General features: G+C 42.8%; 1 protein-coding gene across 2 annotated transcripts in view; it reads right to left on the bottom strand.

The window, feature by feature from the left end:
• Positions 1-2,177: 2,177 nt before the first annotated feature.
• The window catches only part of FOXM1 (forkhead box M1), a 44,292-nt gene continuing 21,870 nt past the window's right edge, over positions 2,178-24,599 (bottom strand). Inside the window, exons 5-10 of one of the 2 annotated variants that reach the window (XM_040345235.1) lie at positions 23,535-23,663; positions 21,298-21,333; positions 16,213-16,270; positions 11,855-12,024; positions 11,660-11,767; positions 2,178-2,631 (exon numbers count right to left, since the gene is read on the bottom strand). In XM_040345235.1, the coding sequence (XP_040201169.1) occupies positions 2,377-2,631; positions 11,660-11,767; positions 11,855-12,024; positions 16,213-16,270; positions 21,298-21,333; positions 23,535-23,663 (756 nt within the window). In that variant the 3' untranslated portion in view covers positions 2,178-2,376. Of the gene's footprint in view, positions 2,632-9,860; positions 11,768-11,854; positions 12,025-16,212; positions 16,271-21,297; positions 21,334-23,534; positions 23,664-24,599 lie in introns of those variants that run through there. The other variant, XM_040345234.1, reaches the window with a different exon arrangement.

Here is a 24,599-nt window from a genome sequence, read left to right as displayed (position 1 = left end):
TCCTATTTCTTGTTTTTATTGTATTTATCCATGCCTAATAAAGGCCTTTTTTATTGGGAATAACTACACTATGTGGAGCTGTTTTCCTTTTCCAATGATTGAACATGTACACCTGCTGCCCTCTGTAAGGATTCCTTCAGGGATTTACCTCAATTTGGATATACTCAATTTCTGATGGTGATTATCAACAATTTCATCGGCTGTTCCATTGTTACCATCGTTTTGAGGAGCTCTTACAAGCCTGATTGACACACCGTCGCTGACGAGTGTGTCCACCTTATCTGGGATTTACCTCAATTTGGATATACTCAACTTCTGATGGTGATTATCAACAATTTCATCGGCTGTTCCATTGTTACCATCGTTTTGAGGAGCTCTTACAAGCCTGATTGACACACCGTCGCTGACAAGTGTGTCCACCTTATCTGGTAAGAGTATCCATCTTTTACATTTACCATTTGGATGCCTTGGCTGATCCTGTAGGGGTGATACCTTGATGTGACTCCTCCCACCTGTGTAAACCATTATTGGATCGTACCACGGAACGTGCATCTGATTCCTGCCTTGAGATGACTCACCTCACATGTTTTCTAACTTAGTCTACCTCAAAGACGTTTTTTCTTTATTTGCTTTTTATTAGAACGTTTCATAATAAGAACAGTTCCAACATTGGACTTCCTCCACATCACCCTTGTGGTATATATTGGTATTTACACGTACTATATATTTCTTTTTTCACATACCTCTAAGTATTTATATTTTGTTCATTTATTTTAGGTCCAATCTATTCTCACTTGGTTGTGAGCACCATATTTGCATTTTGCAAAGAATATATATTTTGTATATATGGTTCTTACCCTATGCAATTTAGCGCTGCACTTTTTTCTTTTTGTATACAACATTGTTGGTGCTGGCTGCTATATTTATTATTCATTTTTTCACAGGATTAGCGCAACTTTTTCTTTATTTTTTTTCATATGCTCTGCATTAACACCCTGGTATGCTGCCTCTGTGTGTTTCTGCTATGATTTGATCACATGTGCAGGTTGTCTGTCTGTCTGGGCAGTTTAACACCACGGATGTATGACTGCCCCCCGTGGCCAGCCCTTGTGTAGCAGGTATGAGAGGGTGGGTTTAACCCTTTCCTTGCCGATCTGGGTACTATTTTTGGGTTCTTTAACCATTTCCTTTCTACCCCATTTTGCTTTTGTGAGTCCTTCTAGGTATGATTGACAATACATGGCACAAAATGATAAAGACCTCATGAGGTCACAACATTCCTCCTCCAAATGTATTTTGCATAGGTCTTCATGAAACTAGGAATCCTCCTGTATGCAAGGAGGGAGCCTGCTGGGGATACAGGACTCCAGTCCCAGAGGGCAAGTCTCTGTGTGAGCTATGCTAAGCCCTGGGAAAAGGGGTGGCGATTCCCAGTAAATGGAATCTCTGGTGAGGCACGTGGTACAAGAACCCCTTAACCTCCTTAGTACCGCACACGGTGTCAACAGACGGCGGGCGGTATCCCCTGTTGTTCTGACAGGACGTCATATGACGTCCAGTCATTAGAAGCTGCTAGGGGGCGCGCGCGCGCACCCGTCGCGTTACTGGGAACACTGTGCGCGTGCCCGGCGGCTGCGATGGCCGCCGGGCACCCGCGATTGGCCGGTAACTGAGCGGGGACGTGGATCACTGTGTGTAAACACAGAGCTCCCTGTCCTGTCAGGGAGAGAGGAGACCGATCTGTGTCTCTTGTACATAGGGACACAGATCGGTCACCTCCCCCAGTCACCCCCTCCCCTTACAGTTAGAACACTGATCAGGCTATACATTTAACCCCTCCCTCACCCCCCTCGTGGTTAACCCCTTCCCTGCCAGTCACATTTATACAGTAATCAATGCATATTTATAGCACTGTTCACTGTATAAATGTGAATGGTCCCAAAAATGTGTAAAAAACGTCCGATGTGTCCGCTATAATGTCGCAGTCCCGAAAAAAAAAAAACGCAGATCGCTGCCATTCCTAGTACAAAATAAATTTAAAAAAAAATCATAATTATGTCCCCCTATTTTGTAGGAAATATAACAAACCAGTCATTATACGGTTAATTTTTTTTTTTTTTTTAACAAAAATATGTAGAAGAATACGTATCGGCCTAAACGGAGATAACATTTTTTTTTTTTAAAAAGGGATATTTATTGTAGCAAAAAATAGTGTTTTTTTTTTTCAAAATTGTCGCACCACACAGCAGAACCCAGTGCCTGAAAATCACAATCTAGGCTAGCCCCTCGATCGTCTAGTCTGGCCTTCAAATCTAGTGCTGAGGTAGCATCAATCTGGAGCTGCGTAGAGACAAGCTCAAGCAACCTGTAGAGGAATCATGACAAGAAAAAAAAAAAAAAAAAAATAGCAAGCAAAAACAACTTTTCTTTGCAGAGCAAAGCATATACATCCATGATTCTGGGCACTAGCAAAAAACAGGCATGCTCGGAGTAGAAGGGGTTTACCAAGTTGGCCACATATTTTTTTTTTCTTGGTTTGTGAGTGTCCAATTCTTCCTGTAGGTGGCAGTATAACCCAACAGTGACTTCCTGTGTTGTCCTTCCACATGTTTTATTATTCTTTAATACCAACTATAAAGTAGAATGATTTAATCAAATTATTATTAATGTTCCACAAGAAAAAAGACAGAAAAACACGAAATCCAAACACATATCAGAAGCAGAGGATTATTTCCTAATAACCCATGATTAATATATAAATAATACAATAAAACGTAGATTTCTGCTTTACATTTACAGTCAGATAATATTGTAAAGTGACATACTCTTCGATGCTATACATTTTTACATTAAAATATTCTGTTGAATTGGCACAAAGACCAGAAGGAAAACTGGACAGCGAGGAATATGGCATCTTCATTTGTAGAGCTCCTGCTGAGAATGCCTATTGCCTAGCTGTCTCTGGCATTCAGACTGACTCACTGAATTGGAACGAGCACATTGACCACTTAAAGCGGAGGTTCACCCTAAAAAACATATATGAATCATCCCATACAGCATACTAGCGTCAGCTATAGTATGTTTTTTTTTTTCCCCGCTGTATTTACCGTTTAATCCTTTAGTTTCGTTTCAGACTCCCGCAGGGAGTAGGCGTTCCTATGAAGAGGGGAACATGATTGACGTCCGGCTATGGCGCGTCACGCGTTCCGAAAATAGCCGTAGTAGGACTCGGCTCTTCACGGCGCCTGCGCACAGACGCCGTATATATCCGAGTCCTATTTCGGCTATTTTCGGAACTTGTGACGCGCCATAGCCGGACATCAATCATGTTCCCCTCTTCATAGGAACGCCTATTTCCCCGCCGGAGTCTGAAACGAAACTAAAGGATTAAACGGTAAATACATCGAAAAAAAAAAAAAACATACTACAGCTGACGCTAGTATGCTGGATGGGATGGTAGATAAATATTTTTTTTTTTTTTAGGGTGAACCCCCGCTTTAAGGGCCAGAAGGATTTGTCCCCTTAATGACCAGGCCATTTTTTATATGGCACTGTGTTGCTTTAACTGACAATTGCTTGGTTGTGCGACCCTGTTCCCAAACAAAATGTATGTCCTTTTTTCCCCACAAATAGAGATTTTGGTGTTTTTTGATCACCTCTTCGGTTTTTATTTTTTGAGCTATAAACAAAAAAAAGGAGTGACAATTTTGCTATAATAAATAAATATAAATATATATATATATATATATATATATATATATATATATATAAAAAAAATCCTTTCTCAGTTTAGGCTGATATGTATGCTTCTACATATTTTTTGTAAAAAAATAAAGCGTATATTGATTGGTTTATAAAGTTATAGGGCCAGATCCACAAAAGGGATACGACGGCGTATCTACTGATACGCCGTCGTATCCCTGTTTCTATCTATGGAACTGATCCACAGAATCAGTTTCCAATAGATAGGCAGAAGATCCGACATGTGTAAGGGACTTACACTGTCGGATCTTAGGATGCAGTACCGCATCCGCCGCTGGGGGCATTTCGAGTCGAAATGCCGGTTCGGGTATGCAAATTAGCACTTACGGAGATCCACGAAGCTTTTCAGCTTCGTTTTTTCTCCGTAAGTATTAGTTTGCAATCGCAAAATTAGGGCTGCTTTTACAAGGCCTAAACTGTTTAGGCCTTGTAAAAGTAGACCCTTCTATCCCGCGTCGCCGTCTTTTTTTTTTCCAAATTTTTTTCCCCCCCGTCGTATTTTTTTTTTACGCCCGTCGCGATTCTCAAAACCCGGAGCAACGTAAAACCGCGCAAAGCACGTCGGGAAAATGACGTCGTGAGCATGCGCAGTACGGCCGGGGCGGGAGCGCGCCTAATTTAAATGGGACTCGCCCCATTTGAATAGAAACGCCTCGCGCCCGCCGGATTTAAGTTGCACAGCCGAAAATTTCTAGGTAAGTGCTTTGTGGATCGGGCACTTAGGTAGAAATTTTCGGGCAGTGTAACTTAAATGGGAATATTTAAGTTACGGCAGCTGGCTGTGGATCTGGCCCATAGAGTCTACAAAATAGGGGAAAGATTCATGGCATTTTTATTATAAATTTTTTTTTTTTTTTACTAGTAATGTGGCGGACAGATCGAACACTTTTTTGGGACCATTGACACTTATACAGCGATCACAGCTAAAAATAGACAGCGATTAATGTATAAATGTCATTGGCAGGGAAGGGGTTAACACTAGGGGGGCGATCAAGAGGTTAAAGAGGAAGTAAACCCTCTAAAACGTTTCTTTAAAAAAAAAAAAAATGCAAGAGAAAGGCATAATGAGCTAGTATGCACAGCATATTAGCTCATTATGAATTACTTGCCCGAGATCGAAGCCCCCGAAGTGACTCTCGTTCCTCTCCTCCGCTGCCATGATACCCGAGTGACTTCCAGGTATCGCAGCTCCGGCGCTGTGATTGGCCGGAGCCGCGATGACGTCAAACTCAGTGCACCGTTGTCTACAGCGCGCATGCGCCGTAGACATCGGTGCAGTCTTTTCTGCAAATATCTCCTAAACCGTGTAGGTTTAGGAGATATTTGTTGCGCCTACAGGTAAGGCCTTAATCTAGGCTTACCTGTAGGTTAAAGTGGTCTGGAAGGGTTTACAACCACTTTAAATGTGTGTCCTAGGGAGTGTTTCTAACTGTGGGGGGGTGGGACTGCCTGGAGGAGGAGACCGATCGCTGTTCATAACCAGTATGAACAGCAGATGTCTCCTCACAGAACCGAGATTTGTCTATTTACATCGACAGATCTCTCTCAGGAGCAATCGCGGGTGTCCGGCGGACATCGTTGCACCGCCAACTAGTGCTCTTAAAGCGATTGATGGTAAAGTCAGAACTTTTGATTTAGAGCCTTATTCCTGTTCATGGATTGAAGCCTGCAGCATTTTCAGATCAGAAAAGATTCAGACAGCCTCTATATTATTTTCCCAGGTTTCCATTAACCTGTGACAGTTCTTTGCCATTGCAGAGGACCCTATTACCCAACTTTCAGGTGCAGTGCTGTTCCCAGGGCAGGACTATAGTGAGACTATACCTCGCTATAAAGTTTCCTTCCAGAGGCAGGACACATATACCCCACCACCTTATCCTACTGGCAGGCATAAGTCTATAGTCATAGTGTATGCCCTCCCACACCTTCTCAATAACAGAGTTTATGTCATACTTCATTCCCAAAATTGGCAGGTTATATACCACACTGCCCAGTGCACCCCCCCAAAACATTTGTCAGAACATGAAGTTACTCTTAACAATTCATAAATTATTTACAAAACAATAGTGACAACAAAAGCTACACATTAGAAATGTACAGTATGTACACAAGTAAACGTTAAATACTTTGTCTTAATACAAACACATTAAAATACAGAGGGTGCAAGAAGAGCAGTTTGGGTTATAGAATTTAGAGGGAATGTTTCACCAAAAGAAGCGTGCAGCAGTTCACAAATAAAATGATTGCCTTTGTCCGTCAGTGTATGTAATAATGATGCAGTGTGACGATATACTGTACACCAATCAGCCATACCATTACGACCAGTAACAGGTAAAGTGTATAAGGCCCGTTTCACACAGCGTTCAGCTTGTATAAGAGCAGTGTGAACAGTAAGCTTTGACAAAGCATTTGCAGAACTTCATTAAAGCTTTTAACCACTTGACCTCTGGAAGGTTTTACCCCCTTCATGACCAGGGCATTTTTTGCTACTTTAACTGGCAATTGCTCGGTCATGCAACACTATATCCAAATGAAATTTATATAATCACACACACAAAATAAAGCTTTGTTTTAGTGGCATTTGATTTTCTTCTAAAACAAGAAAAAAATACCTAAAAGTTTATAAAAAAAACAAACAATAGAAATTGTTAAATAATCAAAATTTAGGCCAAAATGTAGTCCGCTACATTTTGGTAAAAATATCCCAATTCAGTGTATATCATTTAGTCTGTAGGAGAGTTGTAGAGTTTACAAATTTATATATCTATCTAAATATAAATATATACACACACACAAAAATGTATTGACCCTAGCGTACTAACGGCCCATCTCATTTCTTGAGGCCGAAAACGCCAGGACAGTACAAATATCTCCCAAATGACCCATTTTTTGGGGTAAAGTAGACAATCCAAGGTATTTAAGCAATTTTTTTTTGTAAAACCTGGTACACACGATCGGATTTTCTGCGGACAAAGCGCAGGACTGAATAGAACTTTAAAATTTTCAACAAAGCTTACTGTAAGCTCTACAAATGCTTTGCCAAATCTTTCTGTTCACACGTCTTGTATACAAGCTGAAGCCCGTGTGAAACAACACTGATTATCTCATTACAATGGTATCTGTAAGTGGGTGCGAAATACAAGGCAGCAACTGAACATGTTGGCCATGAAGTTTATGTGTTGAAAGCAGAAAAAATGTCAAGAGTAAGGATTTGAACGACTTTGACAAGGCCAAGGACGACTGGGTCAGAGCAGCTCTAAAACAGCACATTGTGTGGTCTGCAGTGGTCAGAAACTACCCGAAGTGGTCCAAGGAAGAAAAACTGGCAAACCCAGTGACAGGGTCATGAGAGGCCAAGGCTCATTGATGCATGCGAGGAGCAAAGGCTGGCTCATATAGTCTGAACCAATAGAAAAGCTTCTGTAGCTCAAAATTGTTGTAAAATGTAATGCTGGTTCCAATAGAAAGGTGTTACAACGCCGTGCATCACAGTTCATTGCATATGGGGCTACATAGCCACAGACCGGTCAGGGTGCCCAATGCCAATCCTTGTCCACAAACAAAAGTGCCTTCAATGGTCATCAGAACTAGACTAGAGGTGGCCTGGACTTCGAGGTGTTGACTTGGTCTCCAAATTCTCCAGATCTCAATCCAATTGAGCATCTCTGGGATGCCTCAAAACTTACAGGGTAGGATCATTTTTTTTAGCCGTAGTTACTTTTGCTTTCCTATGACCCAGAGTCAACTGACAACAGGCTATTGCCTGCTATCAGGTGATTTCACAGGGCCACACCAGGCTCTGGAATAATCCCAATCATATGTCCGGGATCCACCCAGCTGCCTGATTGACAGATGCGCCTCTGGCTCTCAGCCATGTGCTGAGAGCCAAAAGGCAGCTGCGTCTGGTCCTTCTCCAGCCCGGCGTTCAAATCACTGCTCTCCTCTCTGAGAAAACCAAGGACTGAGCAATCAGTGGTCATGTGATCGTTTAGTTCTTCTTAGAGCCAACCCTGGACAGCTGAAGCATCAGACTGACGCTGCAGCATAGAGAGGGGTATATATGTATGTATATTTTTTTAATTCCTATACTTCAAGGGTAGGCAACTTTAACCACTTACCCCCCGGACCATATTGCTGCCCAAAGACCAGAGTACTTTTTGCGATTCGGGACTGCGTCGCTTTAACAGACAATTGCGCGGTCGTGCGACGTGGCTCCCAAACAAAATTGGCGTCCTTTTTTTCCCACAAATAGAGCTTTCTTTTGGTGGTATTTGATCACCTCTGCGTTTTTTATTTTTTGCGCTATAAACAAAAATAGAACGACAATTTTGAAAAAAATGAATATTTTTTACTTTTTGCTGTAATAAATATCCCCAAAAAATATATAGAAAAACATTTTTTTTCCTCAGTTTAGGCCGATACGTATTCTTCTACATATTTTTCGTAAAAAAAAATCGCAATAAGCGTTTATTGATTGGTTTGCGCAAAAGTTATAGCGTTTACAAAATAGGGGGTATTTTTATGGCATTTTTATTAATATTTTTTTTACTAGTAATGGCGGCGATCAGCGATTTTTTTTTCGGTATTGCGACATTATGGCGGACACTTCGGACATTTTTGACACATTTTTGGGACCATTGGCATTTTTATAGCAATCAGTGCTATAAAAATGCATTAGATTACTATAAAAATGCCACTGGCAGTGAAGGGGTTAACACTAGGGGGCGGGGAAGGGGTTAAGTATGTTCCCTGGGTGTGTTCTTACTGTGGGGGGGGGGGGGGGGGTGGCCTCACTAGGGGAAACACTGATTTTCTGTTCATACATTGTATGAACAGAAAATCAGCATTTCCCCTGCTGACAGGAACGAGAGCTGTGTGTTTACACACACAGCTCCCGTTCCCCGCTCTGTACCGAGCGATCGCGTGTGCCCGGCGGCGATCGCGCCCGCCGGGCACACGCACGGGAGTCGGGGGCGAGCGGGGGGCGCGCGCGCGCGCCTCCGGCGGCGCGCGTGCGCCCCTAGTGGCGGCTAATAGGCAGGACGTCCATTTACGTGGTCTCGCCTAGGAGAGCCACCTTGTGGACGTATTTCGGCGGTGCAGCGACGGCAAGTGGTTAAAGAGGTGGAGATCTACCTGAACAACATGGGAGAAGTCAAAGATCAGCGATCACAGTGTCGCCTCCTCACACCTGATTTAAATGTACAATTGCCATACTTCCATGTCACAATTGCATGGCAATCATGGGTTTAAATCAGGTGGTGAGGAGGCAACACATCGCCTCCCTCACCACCTGTCAAATACATTTGGATCACTTTTCAGAGAAGCAGCAGTGCCTGTTGCACTTGTGAATGAGCCTTTAGTTGCATTTAACAGTGACACCCTTGGGGCTTGTTTACACATGAAGTTGGGGGGTTGGTAAAACCCTGTTGTTGAGCTGCTTTCCTGCTGCTGGCACCACTCTGGAGACCGCTAGCCAGGATAAGAGGCAGAGCGTAGGTGTATCACTCCACATAGGACAGGAGGCGGCACTACAGAGCAGCCATCAGCTAATGTGGCTCCTGCTCCCTACTACAGCACCAACTTTACAAGTAGTACCTCTGCATTGCACTCCGTTTGATGCTCTGGAATGGAGGTTCAGCAAGCCCAGCCCACGATCTACCAGTCACCTGTCTGCGATCTACTGGTTGCTGACCCCCGTTATACTTCTCCTTTATAGGATTTTGCTGCAGGTGGCTTGGTTCTAGATATCACAGCATACCTTCAAAAGTCCATGTCTTGACAGATTATGGCAGGTGATAATAATGGTATGGCTAATCGGTGTATAGGATATAGTACTGATCACTGACTCTAGCTTTCTGCTGGAAAGTCAGAGGTTTACAAAGGAACCAAAGCAAACTTTCCACTGTGAATTGCGCTGTTTTAGCAATGTCAGAGAAGAGATTTCCATATGATTTTCTGTTATCTTGCTAGACATTTCGAAACATTTTGTATATTTCCACAACCATCTCTTGACAATAGTCGTTACAACTTTGCGATTATACATTGCTGCTGTAATTTTGCTGCAGGACCCTAAAGCAATTAGGATACCAATTAAATGTTTTCAGCATTATGGCCACATAGGTTTTATAAGCAATAATTGCTAAATGAACATAAATACCTCTCATCTCTATGAACTAGAAAATAGTTCAAGTCATCTCTAAAATCCCACTCAAAGCTGCTTTTGGCAAATCAATGAAAGTACAGAGAGATTGAACACCCACGAATGTGCACATTTGGCATTCTTATGTGGTCCTCTTCACTAATTTTCTTGTTGCAGATAACCTATGCCTATGAACTACCAACTATGATACAGAAGAATTCTTGACAAGGACATCTAAGAGCTACTGCTGCAGGCTGAACATCATATTAGCAGTGATCAAGGGCATGGCTCAGGGATGCCTTGGTATGTTGAATGATAAACTAAATTGGTCACAAGAAAAAAGGACAGTTGCCGGGCCCTTTTGCTGATAGTCTAGCTTCAAGAGTCATCAACTCAAAACAAGTGTACAAATTAGGAGTAAGGTGTTCTTGTCCACATACTTGTTCCAGGTCAGGGACTGCAAGTATTGGACCCAAAAAGGACAGCATGACAGCAGATTAAAGCCGTTTTATGAGGAGTGCCCAGCAATGGCTGACTATGTTTTTGGACTCTATGTAGACATCTTGTGGGCGCTCCTGGCTTTTCCTAGGCATACAAGCATGAAACTGCAAAACGCTAGACTGAATAGCTTTAAAAACAACTTTTTTGATCCAGCAGGAATGAGGATACTCCACTGATGTCTGCCTCTGACACCTTTTTCCCCCTTACTTAATTGAGCAATCAATTACCAGTGGGTGGTGAAATGAGCAGGTGCAAGTGCCCCAATTCCTGCTGATCAATAAAGTTTTTAAGCCATTTAGCTTAGTAGTGTGTGGCTTCACGTTTGTATTACAAAAGTTAGTTTGGGCATTGATGAATCCAGGGAGGTAGCAGGCACCTGCAGCTGAGGTGGATACAGCAGAGGACCTAGGAGGCAGAGAGGTATAAACCAGTGGGATGGTAAACTTTTCAGTATTAATGCAAAACTGATAGAAACTTGGAGGAGCTGATCCAGAAACAGAAATATCTGTTTTGGATAGACTTTAAAAGGCAAGCATAGAAGTAAATAAGTAGTTTTGAGATATAGGTTTCTCCCTTCTACCTCAGCTCAGATAAAAGTTGCCCCAAGTATGAGCTGTCTCCCCCTATGCCATTGTCGTCATCCAAGCCGCTAAAGCTGATATCCAGAAGGATCTTACTTAGACTCTCGTCCTTTGTGTCCAGCACAAGACCCTCCAGTAAGGAGCGATTGGCAGAGCTCCCTATGAGCAGCTCCTTGGAACATCGTCTATGTTTGCGCACACCCTTAGGTGTGTCCAGTGTGTCTGATTGGGGAGAAGGAGAAAGAGTGCCCAGGAGGTCTGAGGGTGAGCCAAAAATAGGAAGATCTTTAAAAGGAGTCTCTCCAAAACTCAAGGCACCATAGCTGTCCTTAAAGGGGGTGAGAGCAGTGCTGCAGGGGATTCGGACAGGGCTGAAGTCAGGCAGGTCTCTACTAAGGGAAGATTCAGAATCCCACGGTGGGAGGGTACTTGCTCCCAGAGGTTTACTGGGCGTTGAAGAGGAAGAAGGCTTCAGTCTCTCCTTAATAGGAGTTTTAAAGGCATAATCCTCACCCTGTGTGATCTGCGAAGGGCCCTCTTGTGCCTGTGTGTCCTGCAGGAAGGAAAAATCTGTGTCCAGGCCGGAATCGGATGCACTGCAGTCAGGAAGGACTAACTCTGGTTCCTGAGAATGTGGGGTGACCAGCTGCTGTTTCCGTCGGGATCCACTCACTTTTTTGTACTGGAAAGGAGGCGGAGTCTTAATATCTACAGGCTCCGACTGAGCCTTAACTTCCATTGCTTGGGCCAAAGGAGGAGGTTCCTCAGTCTCCTGTGGAATCTGAAAGAAATGTTGGGAGCCATGGGTCACAAAAACAGTTCTGCTAAATAAGAGGGGGGGGGGCTCATCCATTCACACTGCTCTAACCTTGGGGGCGATCTTGACACGTTTGCTGAAGTGCACTCCATCAAATGGTCCGAGATCAGCACTGAAGGCTTCCATGGGGGTTAAAAAGACAGATTGAGTAACAGGAAACTGGACTGGGATGAGATAGGAGTCAATCCGAGGCAGCAGAGGCTTCATCTTTCTCTCTGGAGCTTTAAAGTAGGAGAAAAAAAAAGGACATTTTGTATAAGTTCTATACTTACAGGCATTTTCTGTCTAAGCATTAAAGGGATTTCAAGAGGGAGGACAGACTTGATGGACTCCTGGTCTCCCCCCCCAATCCCTCTTCTATGTTTCTAATATTACCAAAGTTGGGGACATAAACCACAATAAAAAAAAAAAAAAGTACAGTATATTGGGGGAAGACTATCCTGTGCTAGAAGGATGCCAGAGATCTGGTCTGACTTGCCTCTACACAGCACCCTATTAAACAATGCTGCTTGGGGAGCGTGAATGTTGATTGATTTACTGAGCACACTGTGTGCTGGACTGCCAGAGATCGACTATATGTGTCAAAGCAGCGGTCCAAATCTGCAGCAAGCTGCCAGCACAAGGCTTGGTATAGTTGTGATTCACATGTTCATCTAAGCCTATCCTGTCCACAGGGCGACAACTTTGTTGTCCGATATCACTGCAGAAAGAACAGCATTATCATCCCTTAGCTGAAGAGGAAAAATAACTGATCGACTGGCAGGCTCAATAGGTAATGAAACCATTATAGGAGTACTCAGAAAAACAAAAAAACTGCTCGTTAATGTTACTGACAGATTGTATCATATCTTTTTTTTGTGTTGGCCATATACCAATAGGTTGTTTTTTGTTTAGCATGCAGGCTGAAACAAAAAATAAAAATAAAAAACAATCTAACCAATTCACACTAAGCCAAGCAGATGGACGAATCTTTTGAGGACATTATATTTGGACAGCCGTAGGACTAATAAGTAGAAACTGTGGGACAGATCCACAGAGAGAGTACGCCGGCATATCTACTGATACGCCGGCGTACTTTCAAATTTCTCGCGTCGTATCTTTGTTTTGAATCCTCAAAACAAGATACGACGGCATCTGGGTTAGATCCGACAGGCGTACGTCTTCGTACGCCTTCGGATCTAAGATGCAATACTTCGGCGTCCGCTGGGTGGCGTTCCCGTCGTTTTCCGCGTCGAGTATGCAAATGAACTATTTCCGACGATCCACGAACGTACGACGCATTTGTTTACGTCGTCTCTAGTTGGCTTTTTTCGGCGTATAGTTAAAGCTGCTATTTCGTGGCGTATAGTTAAACCTGCTATGTTAAGTATGGCCGTCGTTCCCGCGTTTAATTTGAATTTTTTTCCCCGTTTACGTAAGTCGTTTGTGAATCGGGCAGGACGTAATTTACGTCCACGTCACAAAAAATGATGTCCTTGCGACGTCATTTAGCGCAATGCACGGGGGGAAATTTAGGAACGGAGCATGTGCAGTTCGTTCGGCACAGGGAACGCGCTTCATTTAAATGAAACACGCCCCCTACTCGCCGCATTTGAATTCCGCGCCGTTACGCCGCTTCAGATACACTACGCCGCCGTAACTTACGGAGCAAAATCTTTATGGATTCGAACCAAAGCCAGGTAAGGTACGGCGGCGTAGCGTATCTCAGATACGATGCGCCGGGGCAGATCTTTGTGGATCTACCCCAGTGTGTGTGTGTATATATATATATTTTTATTAGGGCTGTGGAAATTAAAGATTAATTCTTCGATTAATCTTAACATTTTTTGATCGATCAAATTGTTTTTGATCGGTACTAGTGGTGCAACGGATCGTAAATGATCCGTAATCCGAACGGGTCACCATATGCAGATCGGCACACCACGTGATCCGCAGAGCTCCGCTGCTGCCTCGGCCATAGGAAAGGCCGCGGCTTCGGCCTAGCTCCCGGAGCGGCGGCCATCTTGGTCCACCCAGCGCCGACCTAGGTGAGCCTAGAGCGGCGCACTGACGCCAACTGCTCGTGTACGGCTGGCTTCTCTGGTAAGACTAAGCAAGCACTAATCTTCCTATACAGTGGGGGAGATGTGGACCATATTACAGTGGGGGAGAAGTCTGTGGATATTACAGTGGGGGAGAAGTCTGTGGATATTACAGTGGGGGGAGAAGTCTGTGGATATTACAGTGGGGGGAGAAGTCTGTGGATATTACAGTGGGGGGAGAAGTCTGTGGATATACAGTGGGGGAGATGTCTGTGGATATTACAGTGGGGGAAATGTCTGTGGATATTACAGTGGGGGAAATGTCTGTGGATATTACAGTGGGGGAGAAGTCTGTGGATATTACAGTGGGGGAGAAGTCTGTGGATATTACAGTGGGGGAGAAGTCTGTGGATATTACAGTGGGGGAGATGTCTGTGGATATTACAGTGGGGGAGATGTCTGTGGATATTACAGTGGGGGAGATGTCTGTGGATATTACAGTGGGGGAGATGTCTGTGGATATTACAGTGGGGGAGATGTCTGTGGATATTACAGTGGGGGAGATGTCTGTGGATATTACAGTGGGGGAGATGTCTGTGGATATTACAGTGGGGGAGATGTCTGTGGATATTACAGTGGGGGAGATGTCTGTGGATATTACAGTGGGGGAGATGTCTGTGGATATTACAGTGGGGGAGATGTCTGTGGATATTACAGTGGGGGAGATGTCTGTGGATATTACAGGGGGGGAGATGTCTGTGGATATTACAGTGGGGGAGATGTCTGTGGATATTACAGTGGGGGAGATGTCTGTGGATATTACAGTGGGGGAGATGTCTGTGGATATTACAGTGGGGGAGATGTCTGTGGATATTACAGTGGGGGAGATGTCTGTGGATATTACAGTGGGGGAGATGTCTGTGGATATTACAGTGGGGGAGATGTCTGTGGATATTACAGTGGGGGAGATGTCTGTGGATATTACAGTGGGGGAGATGTCTGTGGATATTACAGTGGGGGAGATGTCTGTGGATATTACAGTGGGGGAGATGTCTGTGGATATTACAGTGGGGGAGATGTCTGTGGATATTACAGTGGGGGAGATGTCTGTGGATATTACAGTGGGGGAGATGTCTGTGGATATTACAGTGGGGGAGATGTCTGTGGATATTACAGTGGGGGAGATGTCTGTGGATATTACAGTGGGGGAGATGTCTGTGGATATTACAGTGGGGGAGATGTCTGTGGATATTACAGTGGGGGAGATGTCTGTGGATATTACAGTGGGGGAGATGTCTGTGGATATTACAGTGGGGGAGATGTCTGTGGATATTACAGTGGGGACTATATATGGTGGTGATCCGAAAAATGTATGTGCGTTATAATTAATCGAAATTAGTCGATAAAAAAAAACACCAACATTTTAATCAGTAACAGCCCTAAAATATATATATAAATAAATGTGAACATTTAAAATATAATAAAAATGCCCACCCTCACATACATCAAATCACAAAAACAAAGTGTGATTTTTTTTAAAAGGTTAACACATTCTTATAAATTAGAAAAAAATAAATAAAATGGATACAGCTCCCCCTTAAGTTCACATCTAAGAGGCTGTGCTTAATGCATTTTTTAGGCACGTTTTGAAGTGCTTTTTCAAACCCTTGTCTATGTATTTTGCTTCCACCCTCTTTAAAACACACTGTAAAACACATTGTATATAGCGGGGAAGCCGGCTGCTACACCCTTAATGACCAATGAGTCATGAGCTGTCACCGGGGGTTCCCCGCTGACAACTGAATGTTAAAAAATAAAAGCATAGGGCCCCCCCCCCCAAAAAAATCCATACCAGACCCTTATCCAAGCATGCAGCCTGGCTGGTCAGGAAAGGGAGGGGACAAGTGAGTGCCACCTCCCCAAACATACCAGGTTGCATGCCCTCAACATGGGTGGGAGGGCTCGGGGGAACCCGCTGAGAGCTGATTGTTAAAGAAGTGGCGGGCGGCTTCCTGGCCCCCTCCCTTTTTTTGCAAATGTATTTTTATTTGTTTCTTTCCTGGCCCCCTCCTTAGCAACCACCTATATACAGTATTTAAACAGAAAACAAAACAAAAAAAACACACAAAAACATATAGAAATCACATCAAAGACAACAATTGCATTTCTGGTACAATTCCATTTAAGTCTATTACATGCAAAACACAAAAAAAAAGTCCCCGACCCTTTCCAAAAACCGCACTGGCCGCAAAACGCATAAATGTGAACGTGTACCATAAGAAACCATGTTAAATGGACTGTAGTGCATTTCTGCAAAATGCAAACAAAAAAAAATGCATAGGTGTGAACCTAGGGTAAAGAGCCCAGTTAATGGTAATGAGAACTTACCTTTAGTAGCAATGACTGCAGTCTGTGAGTTCCTGCTAAGTTCTGGGATTGACCTCTTCTGGAACGGGAAATTCTCAATTTATAAAAAAAAAATCAAAAAGGCAAATACAGTATTTTACAATCCCTAATACTAACATTAACCGAAACCATCTTAGGTAAAAAAGATGAATGAGGTTGTAAAGACCCCTTCTCATGGTGGACTACCAGGAACGGTTTCTTACAGGAAAGTAAATGGCAACCAGAAAAATAACCCGAGTCAGAAGGATTAAAAATATATGGATGGGTTGAAATAGAGATTTCTAACACAGAAAGTACCAAGTTTAAGTTCCCATGGAGTCAATGGAAGCTTAATACGAAAGTCCAGTCTAAAAAAACATATCCAAGCTTAAATCTAACCCCCTCCCCCTTCTAAATCCTATACCAACTACCCTGAAAAAGAAAACGTGTGTGTATACTAATCTAATGGCTCTCAGGTCCAGTCACATAATAGACTTCCAGTACCAGCTTCAGTGTAGAGGAGGGACAGCAAACAGATGCCCCATAGTAGATCTATAGGTGACATCGCTGTCAGGCACTGCCACTGTTATCACGGCTCTCTCCCCTGAAGCCAGCTGCCGGGGAGATCACATGACTGGACTGGAGCTCCCCTAGATTAGGTAGGTATATACACCTTTCCTTTACAGGGTAGTTAGTATAGGGATTAGAATGGGGGTGGGAGTAGCTTTAAGCTTAGATAAGTTTAGACTGGACTTCCACTTTACAATACAAGCGACTCCTTGCACCAAGGAATGTGAAGCAATCTTTGAAAAAAAGAATACCCGCCAACGCTGAAATTTGACCCCTAAAATCATATTCAAAGCCAGTCCCAGATCAACTCCGGATTGAAAATAAATATATAAAAAAAAAAGGGGTCAAGATTTGTGCTATGGCATACTTACAAGGATACAATCCCTGAGCCTCACACCAGACAAAAACAAGACTTTCAAGCCCTGCTGTAGATCTTCCTAAAGTTGCCTTCCCAGCCTTCATCAGAATAGGAATGATCAAATCAAAAGACTCCCCTGTCACTTAAGCCCCTGGCTTCAACAGTCATGTTGGTAAAGTAACAACTGTAAAAGAAGGGTGGAAGATCAGACCATGCAACAGTAGGTCGTGACTAGAGGTCGACCGATATATCGGCCGATATTTGGCGTTTTTAAATTAATCGGCATCGGCCGATTTGTGCTTTAAAAAAGCTGATTGATAAGTTCAGCGCCGCGACTTGCAAAAAGCTTCTGCAATACAAGTGCTTCCCGTAGAAGACCTCTCTCTCTCTCTCTCTCAAGTTTTAGAAAAGATATACAATGTTGCTACTTATCAATTAACTGAACTCCGTGTAGGAGAATTCTCAGTTTAACCATTTAAAGGCTAAATCTTTTTTTACATTTGTTGCTTACAAGTAAAAATCCTGTATTTTCTGCTAGAAAATTACTTTGAACCCCCAAACATTATAAAAAATTTTTTTAGCAGAGACCCTAGGAAATAAAATAGCGATTGCTGCAATATTTAATGTTACACGGTATTTGCGCAGCGGTCTTTCAAACACATTTTTTGGGGAAAAAATATACTTTAACAAATAAAAAAAAAAAAACTAAACAGTAAAGTTAGCCCATATTTATTTATTTTTTCGACCAAAAGTTTTCATTACCTGTTTTTGTGTATTACATTATATATATATTACACAAAAACAAGTAATGAAAACTTTTGGTTGAAAAAAAATAAATATGGGCTAACTTTACTGTTTAGCCCAAAAGCGCCTGAAAAATCGGCTTAACATATCGGCCCAAAAAAATCGGCATCATAAATCGGCTATCGGCCGCCGTGATTTCTAAATATCGGCATCGGTATCGGCCAGAGAAAAACCCATATCGGTCTACCTCTAGTCGTGACTAATGCCGCGTACACACGGTCGTTTTTCGGCGTAATTTAAAATCATTGTGTGTGGGCTTCACATCGTTTTTCGGCTTCTGAAAATTTCGTTTTTCAGGTTGTAAAAAATGATCGTGTGTGGTCTAAAACAACGTTTTAAACCTGCGCATGCCCAGAAGCGAGTTATGAGACGGGTAAAACTACCATTCATAATGGAGTAAGCACATTCATCACGCTGTAACAGACAAAAAAGCGCGAATCGTCTTTTACTAACAAGGAATCAGCTAAAAGCAGCCCAAAGGCGAATAGAACTTCCCCTTCAGAGTGCCGTCATACGTGTTGTACGTCACCGCGCTTTTGTTCATCATTTTTTAAAAACGATGGTGTGTGGGCAACATAATTTTTAATGATGAAGTTGGAAAAACTTTGTTTTTTGGACATGCTGAAAAACGTAGTTTTTTTTGTCATGCCGAAAACCGATCGTGTGTACGCGGCATTAGAACTGCGCATGGAGATTGGAGGCAGGGGGTGATTGGAGGCAGGGGGTGATGGTGGCTGCAGTGGCACCGCAGAGGGGGATGGAGGCAGGGGGAGATTGGAGGCAGAGGGAGATTGGAGGCACCGCAGAGGGGGGTGAAGGCAGGGGGTGTTGGTGGCAGAGGGGGATGGAGGCAGGGGGTGATGTGACTAAATAATTTGCCCTTATTATATTGAAAATAACTAAAATATGTTTTTTTTTTACCTTAATATCTACCTTAAATCACATTGCTATTTTCCCAGCGTACTTGTTTGTAGCCTAAATACTGAAATTTGCACCTAAAAATGTAATATAGTAACTTTTGTGAAGTGCCAGTAAAAACGTGGCTAAGCCAGTAAATTTCGGGTGGCACACCAGTAAATTTAAATCTGGCAGGTTGGCAACACTGCCTTGCGGGGGATGCAGGATTTCAGTCCTTCACGGCGTTGTGGGTTACCAAAAGTTTTCTTGGCTACTATGGTCCCAGCTGCCTTGGGATCATTGACAAGATTCTTCCGTGTAATTCTGAGCTGATTCCACACCACTCTCAAGATTATTGAAACTCCACGAGGAGAGATCTTGCATGGAGCTCCAGACCGAGGGAGATTGAGTTATTTTGTTTCTTCCATTTGTGAATAATCGCACCAACTGTTGTCACCCTCTCACCAAGCTGTTTGGCGGTGGTCTTGTAGCCCATTCCAGCCTTGTTTAGGTCTACAATTTTGTCTCTGACATCCTTGGACAGCTCTTGGCCATGGTAAAGCGATTGGAATCTGATTGAATGCTTCTGTGGACAGGTGTCTTTTATACGGGTAACAAGCTGAGATTAGGAGCACTCCCTTTAAGAGGAGCCTAATCTCAGCTCATTACCTGTATTGATAGAAGACACCTGGGAGCCATAAATCTTACTGATTGATAGGGCATCAAATACGTATTTCACTCATTAAAATGCAAATCAATTTATAACTTTTTTGAAATTGAAAAAGAAAAAAAAAAAATTCAAGGATGCACTTAGTTGAAAACTGATGGCTTGGGAGCACTTTTGAAAAAATGTAAACTAAAAAAAAATAATAATAATATATTGCAGCTTTCCCAGCAATATATTGCAGCTTTGCCAGTAATGTGGTGACCACATTTATTTGCCCCCCCCCCCTATTTATCAGGCTAAAAACATTTACAGCGAGTATAGAAAAATAATCACCAATTCCTTTCCTCCATATGCAAGGCCCTTTGCACCCTGGGCAGTCTAGAAGTAGTGCGTTCCTCCCTGAATTTTAAACAGCCTGTGGCTTGAGGGAGCTGAATGCTGTACTGACTGGTACCCATGTTTAAGGCATTGTGTTTTCACAAATAAAGATCTGTATCTAAACCAAAAAGTCTGATTTACAGTGCCTTGAAAACGTAACAATTCCCCTTGAAATGTTCCACGTTTTGTCATGTTACAGCCAAAAACCTAAATGTATTTTATTGGGATTTTATGTGATAGACCAACACAAAGTGGCACATAATTGTCAAGTGGAAGGAAAATTATAAATGGTTTTCAATTTTTTTTTTTACAAATAAAGTCAAAATAATGCACTTAGGGCCAATGCAGCATTGAGCCCTGGTTCACACTGGGTACGATTTGAGATGCGATTTGACATGTCAAATCGCATCTCAAATCAGCGGCAATTGTCGGCAATGGCACTGTCCTAATCAGTGCGACGCCGCATCTGTGATTTCAAAAAGTAGTTCCTGTACTACTTTTTGCGATTTCGGGCCGCGATTTACATTAAATTGCGGCCGAAATCGCAGCCGCGAAATCGCGGTAAAAACGCACATTTTACCGCGATTTTGAATTTGCAGCAGTGTGAATCTAGGCTGAGTGAAAGAAATAGTTTGAACCAGCTTGATTTAAAAAAAAAAAAAAAGAAGGGGGGGAAGAGGAAACCTGGAGATCAAACTGAGCAATCTGAAGGCTGAAAAGGGAGGAATCAGGCCTGTGATGACCCATTGGCTTCTGAAAGTGATACAATGTAAATGATGTAGAAAGGGGACTATAGCTCCACCTGTTGGGTGGAGAAAATACTGTATATTATCCAATATTTAAGGTTTTCCCAAGTCTTGAACATATTGCATTAATGTGTGCAAAACCGCTTTACAATTGCTTTTAAAAATCAGTCCACTCAGACGATTTAGGTTATAGAGAACCATCTGCTGACTTTTGTTAGTGCCGGGTGACTCCAGCAGCACAGCTCCCTGATCTTTTGGGGGAGGGGTCCTTCATCCATTGGAGGTGTTCTAACCCTCCTGCTGCATCAGATTAGGACTCATTCCTAATAAATGGGAACAGAGGTTTTTATTCCCCAGTCTGTTCAATTCGCCGCCATTTGCAAAAACTGTAATAAGAGTTTTGGTGGACTGAGCCATTTAATTATAAACCCATCTGAAACTTGATACTGTTGAGCAGGGCATTGGAATCACATTTTCAAGCTACCACCTTGCCCATTTAAGAAGTGACAATATTATTGCAATTACTGCCTCCTCCACCCAATTATATTAAAGAATTCAGCGTTTCTACAATGCTTCTAGGGCAGCTGGCGACAACAACCAGGTCTACACTTAGAAAAGACAATAAAAACAATGTAGCAGAGCAGTCACAAAAACACACATATACTTACAGGTTCGCTGCACACAGATTGCGTGGAACTGGAGGCCTGCGGGAGTTCAGTGCGGACATTGAGCCATTTAAAAAACAATATTCAGAAAGGTTAACAAAACCACTGCAAAAACACTTATCTAGCAGCAAGCCAAAGACTTAATTCATGGACAACGAAACAGTATTGGGTGAAATGTAATCATTCTAAATGTGACCAATGTTACAGACAGGCTAAAGTGAACTTCCAAGCAAAATTCTAGTTCTTAGCTTTGGATGCAGTAGGAAAGGATTGGAACCCCTGTCAGGTTTTCGCTGCTATCTAGGGCTCCATTGGAGAGATTTCCCCTTATTTCCTGTCCTGCTGACAACATTTTACCAGACAGGAGCTATCCAACAGTAACAGAAACAAAAATGCATTCCCTTAGAAGAAGAGGGAGAAGGCTAAAATATTTGTCTGTTTTATTTCTGTCTGCCCCTGTTGCAGATTTTCTCTTATTCCCTATCTGGCAAAACGCTTTGTCAGCAGGACAGGAAGTGAAGAAAAATCTCTGATGTCGCGTACACGCGACCATTTTTAATGGTCTAGAAAAAAAGTTTTTTTTTCAACACGTTCGTGAAAAAAAATTCTTGGGCAAAGCACGGTGACGTACAACGGCACTATAAAGGGGAAGTACCATTTGGATGGCGCCACCCTTGGGGCTGCTTTTGCTAATCCCACACACAATCGTTTTTAATGACATTAAAAATATTTTCCGTGTGTACGCGGCATCAGTCCCAATTTTCAAAATCTGGCAGGAGTTTTGAACCTTCCCCGTTACATCCGAAACTGGACAAAAACATTTCTGGGTTGACAAACGCTTTAGTATATGTCGGGGATATGCAATTAGCTGACCTCCAGCTGTTCCCATGAGGCATAGCAAGACTCTGACAGCCACAAGCATGACACCCAGAGTCAGAGGCATGTTTTGCAACAGCTGGAGGTCCGCTAATTGCATATCCCTGGTATATGTGAACTCCTGGTCCAACTTGAGATATGCAGCACTAGGTATAAAAAAAAAAAAAGAAAAAAAGAAGAACCTGCAAGCATTAAATAAAATCAATCTGTCCCTTACTAACATTATCCAGTTACCAGACTAGACCACCCAATGGAATGCAAACAAAGCTGAAGAAGTTTATAATCTTCGAAAGCTTTGCCTTCGCTGATCCCTCGACCCCATTAGCACGCAAAAAGTTTTTTTTAATAAAACCTATTTTCATAACATACTGTATTTTAGATGCAGAGTCATCACTGGTTCTCTGCTCTTCTTCTCTATGCAATGCAGGCAGATATGGCTCTCGGAAGGGACAGCAGGTTACTCCTGAGCCCGTCAAAGCACCCTGCCTCAGTAATCCTCTCAAGGGTAATCCTCTCAAGGGTCCTTGACCCTAATATGGTGGGCTGGCTCTTGGTAGGGGTCATGTAAATATTAAAATGCCTTCATAGGAGGAGGGGGCATTTTTAGGAACAATGTATTTGCATGCAGATTGCCCTAAGTAATGACCACATGCAACACTGTGCCTCCATGATTAAAAGAACTGCAATCCAATGAATGAAATAGGTGGGCAAGGGAGAGTCAAGGTGGAGAGGAAAGAGCCAAATGACCCTGGATGTCCTTTAAAGAGGAATTGCAGCAGCTTCTAATGCACACTGAGAAGCTCACCATTTGCAATCCAATCAGAGTAAGCAATTTCAGTACAGGAGAGGTGTCTGGATATGAAGACTGAAGTGAAGTCTGGAATTCAGCTTTAACCAAAGCTCATCTGGGTTGTCAGAGGGATTGGGACAAGTCAGGAATGATCATGTAGTTTGCAACCTCCCTTGTATTATTCAATTAGAATAGGTGGGCCCAGAGCAGAGAGACATGAATACATTGCCTGGCCCCTACTAATGGTCACACAAGTATAAGAAAGATGTAGAATTACCAATACTAGTGAGAGGACATTTTCTATAAAAGAAGAGGTGCTCTTCCTTTACACCTACCCACCCTGCCACCTATGCCTCCTAACTTGGCTTTCTTGCAGAGCTATGCTGACAGAGGAAGTATACACATCTGACACATGAAGTGTGTGGACTGATTAAGAGTCGACTGTGTGACTCGAACAGAGAGGGAAGATCGGAGGCATGGATGGCAGGACAAACAAGTATAAACTCCCTTAGTTGACTTAATTTTAATTTAATCTACTTCATCCCAATGTCAGAAGGGTTTTTGTGAAGCTCACCTTGAAGACCTGGTCGAGGGTCAGGCAGCGATCGGCCTGGGGGTGGATGGTCCAGTAAGAGATTTTATTGTTGGAAGGGCTTTCACGCACAAACATGTCATGTAGGGAGAGGTTGTGTCGGATGGAATTCTGTGGGAAGACAATATTAGAGATTCAGGGATATCCATTTCAGATAACTGTGGATGAAGGGCATCTGGCAACTTGCAAGAACCTGAAGGTGTCACCACTTAAGTCCCAGAGAGTGGGAAGAAACAATTTTTCACAGCAGATTCCTCCTTACCATCTTGTCTTTCCTCCTTACCATCTTGTTTTTTTGTTTTGTTTACCACTTGCTGACCAGACCTTTTCTTGAACTTTGCTTAAATGAGTATTTTTAACTTTTTTTAATTACTTAGAATCCCCAAACATTATATATAGATTACAATTGCGCATGCTCATGGAATGGCGACAAACTACAGTATTTAAAAATCTCCATAGGCGACGCTTGAATTTTTTTTACAGGTTACCCGTTTAGAGTTACAAAGAAGTTTAGTGCTAGAATTATTGCTCTTGCTCCAACAATCGCAGCGATACCTCACATGTGTCGTTTGAACACCGCTTACATATGCGGGCGCGACTTAGGTATGCTTCTCTACGCGAGCACGGAGGGTTGGGGCGCTTGAATTTATTTTATATCGATCACTTTTATTCCTATTACAAGGAATGGAAACATCCTTTGTAATAAAAATAAGCATGGCAGTTTTCTCTTTATCGAGAGATCTGGGGTCAAAAAAGACCCCAGATCTTTCATTAACAAAAAAACAACCACACGCACTTTTTAAAGCCTGAGAACTGTAAGGGACTTTGAGGGTTGCTCACGTCCTCTAAGGGCATAGAGCCGAGTGGTGGCCATCTTGTCCTCACTCGACTCCCTGCTTATCCAAGGGATCGGATCGCTTTCAGGTTTACTGATGGCTCTGGTAAACCCAGAAACTACCATAAAGCGGCAGTGCAGGGGGGCGCTGGGATCACTTTTAGCATATGCTGAATCGCCCACAGTAAAAAATGATACCAGGGTTGTGCTAG

Source organism: Rana temporaria, chromosome 3, assembly GCF_905171775.1.
Source record: "Rana temporaria chromosome 3, aRanTem1.1, whole genome shotgun sequence".
Classification (NCBI taxonomy): domain Eukaryota; kingdom Metazoa; phylum Chordata; class Amphibia; order Anura; family Ranidae; genus Rana; species Rana temporaria.
The sequence above is the reverse complement of the archived record's forward strand: the minus strand, read 5'-3'. Positions and strand labels throughout refer to the sequence as shown.